At 38.9% G+C, this 14,749-nt stretch overlaps 1 protein-coding gene across 1 annotated transcript in view; it reads right to left on the reverse strand.

The window, feature by feature from the left end:
• Positions 1-14,749, reverse strand: part of L3MBTL4 (L3MBTL histone methyl-lysine binding protein 4) — a 434,331-nt gene that overhangs the window by 348,189 nt on the left and 71,393 nt on the right. The window contains 2 exon segments of the mRNA XM_090285146.1: positions 10,764-10,797; positions 10,799-10,853. Coding sequence (XP_090141272.1) covers positions 10,764-10,797; positions 10,799-10,853 — 89 coding nt within the window.

Consider the following 14,749-nt stretch of genomic DNA (forward strand, 5'->3'; position numbering starts at 1 on the left):
AATTATGTATTTCACAGACCAGAACAAATAATTCAAAAATTTATAAGGAACCAAAAAAGACCCCGAATAGCCACAGCAATCTTGAGACAAAAGAAGACAGTAGGAGGAAGCACAATACCTGCTATCAAAATATACCACAAGGCCACTGTAATCAAAACAGTCTGGTAATGACATAAGAACAGACGTATAGATCAATGGAACAGAATAGAGAGCCCAGAAATAAACCCAGGTCTATATTGTCAACTAATATTTGACAAAGGGGGAAGATATATAAAATGGAGTGAAAAGAGCCTCTTCAACAAATGGTGCTGAGAGAACTGAACAGAGACGTGCAAAAAAATAAAACTAGACCACCAACTTATACCGTACACCAGAATAAACTCAAGATGGATCAAAGACTTAAATGTAAGCTGTGACACCATCTAAGTCCTAGAAGAAAACATAGGCTGGAAAATTTCACATATCCCATGTAGCAATATTTTCACCGATATATCTCCTAAGGCAAGGGAAATAAAGGAAAGAATAAACAAATGGGACTACATCAAACTAAAGAGTTTCTGTTCAGCAAAAGAAAACATCAGCAAGATGAAAAGGGAACTGCCAACCATATGGGAAAACATATTTGCCAATGATATCACAGACAGGGGACTGATCTCCAAAATTTATAGAGAGCTGATACAACTCAACATCAAGAAAACAAAGAACCCAATTAAAAAATGGGCAAAGGACCTGAACAAACACTTCTCCGAAGAGGACATACAGAAGGTCCATAGGCACAGGAAAAAATGCTCAACATCATTGGCCATCAGAGAGATGCAAGTAAAAACCACAATGAGATACCACCTTACACCTGTGAGAATGGCCATCATCAACAAATCAACAAACAACAAATGCTGGCGAGGATGTGGAGAAACAGGAACCCTACTGCACTGTTGGTGGGAATGCAGACTGGTGCAGCCACTATGGAAAACAGTATGGAATTACCTCAAAAAACTAAAAATGGAAATGCCATTTGAACCAGTGATTCCACTGCTAGGATTATACCCGAAAAATCCTGAAACCCTAATTCAAGAGAACTTATGCACCCCTATGTTCATAGCAGCTCTGTTTACAATAGCTAAGTGCTGGAAACAGCCTAGGTGCCCATCTGTGGATGAGTGGATCAAGAAACTGTGGTACATCTACACAATGGAATACTATGTAGCAGAAAGAAAGAAGGAACTCCTGCCATTTGCGACAACATGGATGGAATTAGAGAGAATTATGCTTAGTGAAATAAGCCAAGCAAAGAAAGCAAAATACCATATGATATCACCCAATACAGGAAACTAAAGAGCAACACAAACAAACGAACTAAACAGGCAAAGACTAGAATAGTAGTCAGTAGGGGGGAGGGGGAAGGGAGAGAAGGGGGATAAGTAAGGGAAGGGTCTAGTCAAGGAACGTGTATGAATGACTCATGGACATGGACAACAGGGAGGGATATAATTGTGGGAGAAGGGATGTGCTGGGAGGGGGGAGCAATCGGGGAAAAATGGGACAACTGTAATTGAATAACCAAAAAATAAAATTAAAAAAAAAGACAGACAATCCAATTAAAAAATGGGCAAAAGACCTGAACAAACACTTCTCCAAAGAGGACGTACAGAGGGTCCATAGGTATATGAAAGAATGCTCAACATCACTAGCCATCAGAGAGATGCAAATAAAAACCACAGTGAAATATCACTTCACACCCATGAAAATGGCCATCATCAACAAATCAACAAACAACAAGTGCTGGTGATGATGCGTAGAAAAAGGAACCCTAGTGCACTATTGGTGGGAATGCAGCCACTATGGAAAACAGTATGGAATTTCCTCAAAAAACTAAAAATGGAACTGCCTTTTGAACCACCAATTTCATTGCTAGGATTATACCTTAACAATCTTGAAACACCCATTCAAAAAAACCTATGCACCCCTATGTTCATAGCAGTGCTATTTAGAAAAGCCAAGTGCTTGAAACAACCTAACTGCCCATCTGTAGATGAGTGGATCAAACACTGTGGTACATATACACAATGGAATACTATACAGCAGAAAGAAAGAAGGAACTGCTACTGTTTGCAACAACATGGATGGAACTAGAGAGAATTATGCTTAATGAAATAAGCCAGGCAACAAAAAACAAGTACCATATGATATCACCTAATACAGGAAACTAATGAACAACACAAACAAAAGAGCAAAATTGAACCTGAGGCATGTAAACAAGGAGCAGACTAACAGTTACCAGGGGAGTGGGGGGAGGGAGTGAAGGAGGGTATATAAAGGAAGGGTCTAGTCAAGGAACTAGTATAAATGACCCATGATAATGGACATGGGGTGGGGATTGACTGTGGGAGAAGGGGTGCGCTGGGTGGGGAGCGAGCAATGGGGGAAAAAGTGGGACAACTGTAATAGAAAAACTAAAGAAATCAAAATTTAAAAAAAAAGAAATAGTGAGCTACTCCTTTTGTTTTGAGATCAAGTAAGGAAGATTGAGAGAACAGGAATGTGTTCAAATAAGGCTCTCTTAGATGTTGGTCAATTATGAGTTAAGTCAAAAAGAGGTCTTTGTTCCCCAAATATTTCCAGCCCCCTCCAAAAATAATACTCTCCCATCATCCTACAGATGGCTGGGATTTCCTTATCAGGACACAAAGTATTTCTTTCCAAAGTCATAATAAATTAGAATAGATTTTAATGGGGAAAGAGAGATAGAGCAAAATGCAAGAACATGGAGTAAGGAATGTCCAAGATTAAGATGTCAGTGAAGGAAGTAGAGGAGGAAAAGTGGAAACACCGAAGTCTATATAATAATTTTGCCTTAGGACATGAAGGGAGTCAAATGAAGAAATATTTCTGTTTTCATCATGAAGAAAGTCAGTAAGTTATCAACTGTGAAGGCAGGCAGAATAACATTATAATGAGAAAATATAAAGGTTTGGAACACCAAAATCTGCCAACATTAAGATAACAGATGAAGCTCAAATGATGGGTGATTTGCAGACAGGGCACTCCCCATGAGATACTGAAGAATACAAAAGCAAGATCAAAATGCCCCCAGTTGGTAGGCCATGCTTGATGGAGGACAGGCAGGAGCTTTACTGTAAGTCCTGACAACCATAAAGTTTAGGGAGACAGGCCCTGGCTAGTGTTCTGAATGAATGTTACCAAGAAGGACAGAGAGAAGGTTCTAACAAGGGTAAAAAAACAGGATCTGAGAGAAGAGTAGTTTTTAAAAATAACATACATTTAATAAAGTGACCTATATGTCAGACACTATAGTATGTCAAACACTTTACATTCATTATATATAAGTCGTCAACAGTCCCTGAGAAGTAATGATATTATCTATTATTTTCAGTTAAATAAACTAAGGGTCAGAGAAATGCATCAGAGAGTCCTTGTTCTATAAAGTGAGGGGAAAGTTGCTGGAAGGACTTAGTGAGGTAGCATATATAAAACACCAAGCAAATTAATAGGTACTCAAAAACGTACCTCTGCAAGAGAATCATAAAGCAGGAAGAAAGCTTTCTGTTTTTTTGTTTTTAAAGGAAACCCAGTAAGTCTTCAAGGAGATTATAATTCTACCAAGAAACAAAATGCACCTACAGGTAATCACACAGAACAGCATAAAAATTAGCCATCAAAAATGATAAACAAAACTACCACTTCCAAAAATCATTATGGAATAGTGTGCAGGATAGGTTAAATGTGGGGCCAGCCTAGACAGAAAGAGACTGTTTAAGAAAATTTTGCTACAATTTAGATGAAGAAAAAAACAAAAGGCAGGGCTAATTCCTAAATTAAGGCAGCAGTGGTAAGGACAGACAGTAAGAACTGAGGACTTAAGAGGTAAAACTTGAGCAGACTAGACTGTCAAATATACACAGAACAAAGAGAGGGAAAAAACTCAAGCTGGCCACTGGGGGACTAGTATAGAGAGCCATTCCCAGGGACAAGGAGCCCAGGAAGCTGACTTATGGAAGGAGGCTGAGAAAATGAGTACCATTTGGATGCACTGAGTGTTAAGAACTATGTGACATCCAGGTGAGGAGGAAGACCAAGAGAAAGACTCAGGAGGTTAGGAACCCCATTGTGTCTGGTTGGAATGGAAGTTAAGGAGGTAGATGAGATGGCCAGGGAGTCATGCAGAAAAGGGCCCTAAAATTAAATCATAGAAGATGAAAAGGACTTTCAGAAGAGCCAAGCAAGGAGTGGCTAGGTAAAAGCAAAATCAGAAGCTAACAGTGGACGGAGTTCTGGAGTGGAGGGAATGTAAGATAAGGCCTAACATGTGTCTGGCTTTGAAGTCCTGGAAGTCACTTCCATTGGCGCAGTTTAAGGCAATGGTGGGAGTAAATGCCAGGTTGCAGGAGGAAAAGGTTAGAAAACTCAAGAAAACAGAAAAGTCAGTCTAAAATTTCAAAAAGCTGACTGGACTAAGGAGATGAGTTAGGAAAATACAGAATAAAGGTGCAGTATCTTTTCTTAAGGATAGAAAAGACTTAAGCATATTTGTATTCTAAAGGGAAAAGGCTCAGAAGAGAAGCACAATTAACTTACAAGCAGGACCTGAAGCAACTGATGGGCTGAGATATCTAGAAAAGCAGAAATGGGAATAATCCAGAGCACTACTTCCCCTGTAACTGGGAAGGAGGTGAGAGCAGTGCGGTGAGTGAAGTCTGTAGGAGAAAGTGAAAGAGGGTCTCACCTTGCCCATCAAAGAAGTGACCTTCTGCTGGGAGAAGAAAAAATGGCTAAGAGAACTTCCCTCCCAGGAAACAGGGAACCTGCAGCCTGGCAATCCAGAAGGACAGTCAGGCACTGCCCAGCTTGACAGAAACTATGGGTTTGCAGGACCACCAATTTGCAAGGTTTTGTGGTTCTTTTCCAGCAGTGCTTGGTGGTCTCAGTACAGAAGTTTAAAGGCAAACATGATCCATCCAGAGCCAAGATTTAGGCAGGCATATATCAGAAAAAGCAGAAAGGGGAACAAGGGAGCTGAAGATCCTGGCAAGAGAGTGGCTGAAATGAGGGAATCAGGGGCCTAAACAGACTAGGGACAGATGTGAAGTCAGAAGGGAGAAAAAGAATTCAACAACTACAAATCTTAATTAAAAGAAAAATTGGTACCATGAAATAACAGTGGATAAGATGGTGAAACTTTAAGTTCAACACTGTGAGTGGGGCCATGGACCAGATGGACTGATTGGAAAGGAAGTTCAGGTCCCGGGGTGGAGGCACTCATGGCACTAGGGAGTCAGGCAGACTGTCAGGTGAGCAAAGGAAAGTCCAAGGATGAGAACACAACTGGGGATGTGCGACAGATGGCAAGGAAGAGGGGAGGTACAAAAAAGGTAATGGTGTGAGCAGGCAGACACATAAACACACACGCACACACATGTGAAGTAACAAGAATGAAAACAGTAGGGATGAGATGGCATAACCCTCAAAGGAGGGAGGGCTAAGTGTGGCCATAAAAGGGAAATAATCAGCCTGCAAGGAGCTAGGACAATGCTAGGCCTGCTGGAGAATGGAGAAGTGTGTCTGGTAGAGAGTACAGCGGGCTTTCAGGAAGCAGAAGCCAACGGGATTGGGGAAGCAGGTATGCACTCTGGCTGGGGAAAAAAGGGGACCAATATATTGAGTTGTTAAGGGCATTGCATTGGTTTTACCACAGGAGAATATCAGGAGGAAGATGTCCCATGAGAAGTCACTTGAGCTGGGGGCAGGGCCAGACCAGGATTACCAACGGAAAGGGGACAGCACTTGTGGGTGAGCAGAACAGTGGCACCCAAAGACATCCACATCCTAATCCTTGAGCCTGTGAATATTGTATCTCACACAGCAAAGGCATCCACATCCTGATCTCTGAGCCTGTACTGCATCTCACGGAGAGAAGTACATGTCCTAATCCCTGAGCATTGAATATTATGTCTCACATGAAAAAACTCCACGCCCTGATCCCTGAGCCTGTAAGGATTGCATCTCATAGTGAGAAGTCCATGTCCTAATCCCTGAGCCTGTGAATATTGAATCTCATATGGCAAAGACCATTTTGCAAATGTTATTATTAAGTGAAGAATCTTGAGATGGGGAGATTATCCTGGAATATCCAGGTATATCTAATGCCACCGCAAGGGTCCTTATAATAAACAGCAAGGCAGCAGGATCAGAAATGGAGATGTGACAATAAAAACTGAGGTTGAAATGATGTGGCCCCATAGGCCAAAGAATGCAGATGGCCCCTAGAAGCTAAACAAGGTGAGGAAAGAGATTTTCCCTACAACCAGCAGAAGGAACATAGGCTTGCTGACCCATTTGTGACTGCTGACTTTCTGCACTTCAAGATAATAAATCTGTATGGCTTTAGGCCACTAAGTTTGTGGTAATTTGTTACTGCAGCAAAAGGAAATTAATAGGACACCTCATCTATAAGGAATACAAATAAAAACTATATTACTAAACCACAAAGATATATGAATAAATCCAAGGAAGTTTCAACTTTTCTCATGATAACTTTTATTTTGTTCTGAAATACCAAATTATTTTTAAAATGTAGAAGTGTCCCTGTTTTGCAGGGTCCTAAGCACATGTTTAGCATATCTACTCTGCAATCCAGCACTGACTGGGTACAGAGGAACATCTGCCAGGGATACAAAGCAGAGCTTTCTGCGCCAGTGACTAAGGACAACAGGGATGTGCGGCTGGGGGGACTCACTGTCAGCAGAACAGACAGTTTAGAGCTAGGGCAAGCTGTGCTCCCTCTGTCAGAGGCCTGATAATGTCACAGATGTGACTCGTCCCAGAGTGCTGGGGCTGGTACAGGCAAAGATCTGGGCCTGCTAACATCCAGGTAACACTAGGGGTGAGCATCTAGTCTTCATGAGACTCCTCCGCTGTTCCCTATCCTCCTGCCAATGTGAGTTAGACAAATGGTGGCTGACTGGCAAGTCCATGTTGCTATGTCAGGAGGGCAGGCTGGGATACCTACATGAAAGGGATGGATATTAAAGGGGACATGGATGCATGAGGTTTAGAGAGCAAGAAGAGACACCGGGGACTTTGAACATGGATAAAAACTGAAACGTCAAGTGGAGGCAATGACAAGCAAGAACCAGTGCATCAATGGTCCCAACAGGCAGAAGAAGCTGTGTTGATGCCCATCTGCAGATGGGGCTGGACTCAGGCTTTTGGTTCCAGGCTGACATATTTGGACTTGATGTCATAGGCAGCAGGGTGAAAAGAATGCCTTAGGAAATTACATGATATGGTCAGATGATGGGCAGGGAGAGGTAAGAAGGAAAACATTTTAATGCCAGCCTCAAAACAAAAGAAAAATTATTTCAAAGTTTAAATCAAATCAAGATAGGCACATTTCACTGGTAATAAAAAGAAAATGTTTTTAAATTTTCTGTCAACACAAGGTGTATATATCCTTGTATATTCATTATCCAAGATGGTAAAATAAATTATAAAATATAAAACATTTTAATTTATCTTGCACAAAAGGAAATTTAAATCAGATCTATAAATATATAAAATCCTGTGCCTGAGTACTATAAATAAAAGTATTCTCCTTAAAAAAAAAATACACATTTTCTTTGTAGAAGTATCTGATTTACATAATGAAATTGATCATGTGGCATGTGTGTAACTGAGTATCAGCTTCTAAAACTTGAATATTAGTATGGGAATTATAAATTAAAAGTAAAGCAATACTCTAATATTGTTTGATAGTTTTCCACTTGGGATATACAAACTATTTCAAGTGTTATTTTCAACATTTTGGTGTCAAAGATGAAGAGTTCCCTCTCAGCTGGCTGATCTGAACACCATATTATAATACTTACACAAGGAAAATGAACATTAATAGTCAAGAGCACAACATCAATATAAAATTGAGTTCAGTCTGATGATTCTTGGAAAGCTGGTATCTGCTTTTGGACCCCATTAAAACCTATTTTCAATTATAAACCATGTTTATTTCATCTTAGAATGTAAGTGCTGAGTTAGATTAACACTGTTTGAACATAAGCATCTTCTTAGGTCATCAGGACAAACTAGACCTAACAATCAGTGCCTTCATTCTTCTCATTCAGGGTTGGATGAGGTCCCTTCTCATCATGGAATCCTAACTCATTACTTGTACATTCCACTGACTATTAATATTCTATCTCATATTGTTACTATGCTTTATAGTTTATAGGCATATCTCATATACCAACTAGATGGTAAGATATAGAGAAGCCATGTCACAAATTCCTTAGTGTTTTAATCTAGGTCTTACATGATGCTTTGCACACAGAGAGCCTTAAAAACATGAGTAGCTTGACAGTTAAATTATGAGTAAAGAGAAAGGCACTCCAACATGTCAGGCATGTCTGCTTTCTCGTGCACTAACACTGTCACCTTCAGAATTGACAGAGTTCAAAAGCATGAGAAAGTCATATTTTATGTCAAATTATTAGCCAAGGAGTCACCAAAGACTGCATCCGCTGCTCACCACACATCTCCACTCAGTGAACAGTCTCACAGATTCTCTGTTTACACCCTCCAAAGAGAAACCACTCCTATCTTTACATGTCCCAAGACTGTCCTCTCACTTAGCATTTTTCAGTACTCTCGTCAGATCTCTATAAAAGTCAAGGGAGGAAAGTTATATGACCCACAGCCAATTAATATATAGCACCCAATATTGCCATAAAGGTTTATTTTGGGAACAGATATTCCACATTTGCCTTTTGGTGGTTTCTTAGATAACATCAGATCACAAGAAATAATCTGGGGGAGAAATTCTCTCTTCTGTAGGTGTTCTTATACTAGTTGATGAACCTTGACGGATTTTAAAGAAGAAACTCTGAAAACTAATGTTAACACAGTGACTGGCTGAGATGAGGGGGAGAATGTAAAAGATAGTCAGAGAATCCAATACTTTGCTGCCATGAGGCAAAACTTGCCTTGATCTGGAAATTAAAACAAACTTCACCCCCAACACCCAAATGTCAGATTCGATCCTTGTTGGAGGTAAGAGAGGATCTGTGACCTAGGAATTAGCACAGGTCTAATTCCTAAGACTCCACATATTTCATGGCCAATTTTGTTACAAGTAAGTTCTAACTAAAGTCATTGACTGTTCCTACATGGCTTCTGGCTGCCTTGAGACTCTGGACAGTGAGTGATTCCACCCAAGCCCAGCCTGTGTCTTCTGGGTGAACTTTACATCTTAGACCCTTTCTGGGTTACATCTACCATCAGAAGTCATGGCACTTGGCAAGGCTTGGCCAGCTCCTGGTCTGGCCTGCTCTCCCTCTGGATCAGCAGTGACTGCTGCAGCCAGGGTATGGGATGGACACAGGGAGAGAAGGAAAGGGTGACCACAAGTTACACTACACAGCCCTAGTCACTGCAAATGTCCTTTAAAGACCTATGTGTAGAAGAAGAGGTTTCACAGAAGTCATTCAACATTGACTGATTATGTGAGCTCACTGAACAGAGGAGGCACTATGAGGAAACATGAAAGAAAAGAAAGAAGAGATCCCTTGTCAATGAAGCTCACACATTTTTGATGGAAAAAACACCCTAAGTCTCATCAAATGACAGCAAGGTGGAGTAGCAGGGATCTGACTCAAGCAGGAACTGCACAATTCTTAAAATCTTCTACCACAGTGGACCTCTAAGCTACACACAGAAGCCCCGAGGAGGTTTTCAAGCTAGAGATTTCCAGGCTCCATCCCTGACGTTACAATGTAATAGGTCTCAGGGATACCCACACATCTGTGATTTCCAAAGTTCCACACAAGTATCTGATGCAAAGAACGGGTTGAGAACAAATAAGAAGATACTTAGTATTTCTTAAATGTGGGGTGCCAGCACTTGGTTTCTCTTTCCCTATTTGTGCCACCTCTTCTCCCTATTCTATTGCCATGTCCAGGATTACAATCATTAGCCCTTTCACATGATAAAAAGTACTAGATGTAACTCAGCAAATCTAAATAATAAAACAAAAAAAAGATTCAGCTAGTTAAAATGCAATATGAAGATGCAAATCTGATGTAATTTTTAAATATAAATTGGCCCTGAAATGCTGAAAACACAAACTGAGAAGAATAGGGCAACAGAAGGTTAGGTATGTGGGTAAAGGCAATCCCCTGAAGCTACACGCCCCTGGTGCCAGTAGTCACTTGGTCAAGCAAGTTCACATAGGCTGCTCTGGGTATCTTTACAGTCAGGAAGGACATGATTTAGGGGCCTCATTGTCTCCTCTAACTTGTTGCCCGACCCAACACCTCCACACAACATATCAAAACAGATCCCTCAAGGCTGATCCTTGGGTGGATGTATGCAGGTAATAACAGCTAATAAAAAGAAGGACTAATGTGTATTGAGTGTCCACCTTGTGCATGTTGTATCCTATGTCCTTTACATGTACAATTTCTTTAATTCCTCAACAACCCAAGTATGGTACTTTCCCTACTTTATGGATGAGGAAACTGAGGTATAGAGACTGAATGACTAGCCCAAGGACATGGAGCTGGTAAGTAAGAGCACTGTATTTCAACCCCAGAAGTCCAGCTCTGGAGCGCACACTCTGAAATATTAAGGCTTTGATTGGCTTTTCCAGCAACTATAAATCAAGTAAGTTGATGCACTCTCTAGGCAAATAATGTAATATTAATTAATCCCCCTAAGTATTGATTCATTACAAAAATATAAGACTTCCAGTAGTTCACCTGAGAAAACAGTTCAACGGGTGCTGCTATAGCATTGTTCTTTCAAGTACTGCTCCCAAGACCACATTTCCTGCGCAGCCACTGAAGGGACTGGGGGGAAAAAAACCACAATGACTTTTATTGAAATAATTAATGACAGAAAATAAAATCTAATTGAAGATAAACCCAAGGAGCAGGTGATTTAAATTGGTAATCAGAAGACTCAACAACCAATAAGAGCCTTCCCTCTTACTTTCTGTGAGCATTGAGTAAAATCATCTAACTGCTCCATATTCAGCTTGTCCTGTTTTAGAACAGGCTTATGAATATATTACACCCCCAAGAAGACTGTTGGTAAACATTTAAACAGGCACCCTATTACTCCTTTCATAGAAAAGTGAATAACTACAGGCTCCCTAGAAAATGATTTGGTTAATTTTAAGGTTAACGACTTGAAAATGTTTGCATAATCTCCTTTCACTTTACCTCTTTTTGGTGTGGATGTCAATTAGTACAACCTATCAGACGGAATGTGGAATATATGTCAAATGCCTTAAAAAATATTCATATACCTGGAACCAGCAATTCTTCTAGGAATTTGTCTTATTATTATAATGGATGTGCCCAGGGAACAAAAACAAGGATTTTTATTCTAGAATTCTTTATAATAATGAAACATTGGAAACAAACTAAATGTCCACTAAGAGGGGGTTAATTAAATGCATTTTTATGGAAATATTTTAATAATTGGCCATAAAATTACATTGTAGCATATTGTTTAACGGCAGAGGAGGGTTATATTAATAGTATACAACTTAGTGAAGAAAAGCAGTTTTTTTGTAAAATATGTAATGGAACTAAAAAGAATAAAATTCTATAAGTCAAAACCTTAAATAAAGTCATCTTTAGGTGCCAGAATTGTTTTTTAAAATTTCCCAGTATTCTTTGTACTTTGTTTTTCTGCTTTCTAAATTTTCTAGATGAATACCTCAACTTTTTAATTAAATAAAATATCATCTTTAAATGAGAAAAATCTGGCAAAAGAATAAATGTTTTAAATTTATATTCTATATCCCAGTAATTCCTCCCCTAGGAATATTACATGCTAAGAAAGTAGTCATAATAAAATGTAATGGTAAAAATGTACATAAGATTAATACAGCAAAAATGCAAAATAAAATTAATACAGGAAGAAGGTTAAATAAATTATGGTACATATGTGTATGATTATGAAGTTATCAAAATCCATATTTTTTAATAAAATATCTTGAGAATTTTCTGGGACAAGTAAAAATCAAGGCAAGGACACAAAACAATATACATACTATGATCTTAAATTTTAAAATACAAATTATATATATTAAAACATTCACTTACTCAACATACTTATAAAGCACCTTCTTTGTGCAAGGTTCTATGCATATATGTGTATCCACACATGCACACACAGACTCATGGAAAAGCAACTGGAGTGCTGGCTGAGTAGTTCAGTTATCCCAATACTCCAAGGTTGTGGGTTCAATGCCCAGTCAGGGCATATACAAGAACCATAAACCAAGAACCAATGAACGCATAAATAAATGGAACAACAAACTGATCTCTCTCTCTTTCTCTCTCTAAAATCAATAAAGAAAAATAAAAGTAAAAAAATTGGAAAGAACCAGCAAAATATTTAACAGTGGCTATACGTGGGTGCTAAAATTAAAGTAAATATTCTTTCCTTATTTGTTACTTCGTATAGTTTTAAAATTCTATACAAGGGTTATTAATTAACCTCATCCACACACAATCACACTCTCACACACATACATGCATCCTTGGAGAAGACTGATCAAAATTTTTAACATTTATCTTTCTGCAAAATGTTCCAGAAGAAGTTACAGATGGTAAAAGGTCAGAACTTCATTAGCGTTGGTGGTGACAGGCAGTAAGACACACCTCTTAGTTAAACATTTGAAATCTCTAAAGACAATAAAGCAAAATGATGGAATAACCAACATAAAAGTCCACCAAGTTGTGCAGGAAAAATTCATGAAGACTTTTAATCATTTAAAAATTATTTTCTGAGCTCCTCCTAAAGTACCAAAAAGTATGCTGCCTACTGAAATAAAAATATAACACAGTCCTGGTCTTTTAGATAAAATAAATAAATAAATAATATACATAATTTTCCCTTTGGTATCTATATATATCATTGACAAAAAAAGAATATTTTATGGTCAGGTAATAGAGAAAAAATAGTATCAGTTTATAGTTTTAAAACAGACACAACAAAGCATGCACATTAACATAACATTTTCTACTATATATCAATCACAATACACTCAATTGTTATTGCTAAGCAATACACTCATTAAAACATGTTAATTTTTAAAGCATTTTAATAATCAAATAAGGCTAACAAAATAGTCATGGGTGGATTTTTCTTGCTTTGTTTGAAAACAGTGAGACATAGTGTGACTTCCATCAGAGCTCAGTCTGTTGTCCCATTATACCACTTAAACGCTATTTCTACCACAACATGAGATATTTTATTTTCCTAAACAGAGAAAGTAATTTGAAAAATCCTGAAGATGATCTGGTAAAATTATTCAACATCCCTATTTTTACATAAACATTTTGATACATTACAATTATATGCTTTACAAAAACATAACAGCGGTGTTGGTTCTAAAGCAAATAGATATCTCATTTTCTACAATAGCTGTAGAAGAGATTGTGTATAATTTCTCAACTTAATATTTTCAATTGTCATATATTATTATTTCACCAGAAGTAAATCATATCTAAGACCTTTTATGATCACACAAGTATGCAATGAGCCTTTTAAAATTTATCTGGAAAAGAAAACAGTATGAAACAATAACAACTTTCATTGAATTAAATATTTTTGTAAAGCAAGAGAACTACTCAGCAATACAGTGCCTGCAAATGAGATGAAGGAATACAAATTCACCTGCACCTGGAGCCTATAAACAGCCCTTCTCCTTGTCACTGATTCTAAAACATTCTGCCACCCCTTTTGTCTCTTTTCAGTTTGTTTCATTCTTTTTCACAAGGATTACATTAGCTGAAACTAATATTAGCTGAAATAAACTAGTTTGCTTGTTTAGAATTAGAATTAGATCTAAAAAGAAGAGATTTTGGTCTTGCTCATCATTGTGTCCCTGTAGCTATAATCATCTCTGGCCACAAGTATCTGCTTAATGAGTTACAGGGAAGGCAGGATGGTAGAGTAGTGCTTTTGACTTTAAAAATGAATTCAAAGAGATTTATTTTGCTTAATTCATTTCTCAATTTCCTGGAGGAATGAAACCAATTATGAGACAGCACTGCCTCGGGTACCAAATTTATTTTTTTAAGATTTTATTTTTATTTATTTTTTAGAGAGAGGGGAAGGGAGGGTGAAAAAGGGAGAGAAACATCGATGTGTGAGAGAAACCTCTATGGGTGCCTCTCACACGCCCTCAGCTGGGGCCTCAGCCCACAGCCAAGGCATGGTTTGACCAGGAATCAAACCAGCAACCCTTCAATTTGCAGGCTGGTACTCAATCTACTGAGCCACATCAGCTGGGGCAAATTTACTTCATTGTTTTATGCAGTTTTATCAGACATACCACAGATATTCAGAGAAGGAAAACTCTGACTCCAAAAAACCTCCGCTGCCTTGCGGCATACCTCTTCAGGGGAAAGGCTAAGGGAGTAAACCCCGACAGAAAATCCGGAGCCGGAGTCCCTAAGGCGGTTTGACGTTGTAGTCAACACCGGCAACTCCTGCGGCGCACCTGAAGCCAAGCTGTATTGACTCCGTCTTTCCCCTTGGATCCTTCAGCTGCGAAGAGAGGGGGGGTCTGCTGCATGGGCAACAGCAGACCCTCCATATCACCCTGCCCAGGCTCTGTAGCTTCAGCTTCACTGGAGAGGACACTCCAGCGTCATCGCAAGATGTCGATTCAACACGGGAGGAGACAGTTACCGTGTCACTCCCGAGTCGGACTGCACGGCCA

The sequence above is a fragment of the Furipterus horrens genome, unplaced genomic scaffold (assembly GCF_987537825.1).
Source record: "Furipterus horrens unplaced genomic scaffold, mFurHor1.1.pri manual_scaffold_8, whole genome shotgun sequence".
In the NCBI taxonomy this organism is placed as follows: domain Eukaryota; kingdom Metazoa; phylum Chordata; class Mammalia; order Chiroptera; family Furipteridae; genus Furipterus; species Furipterus horrens.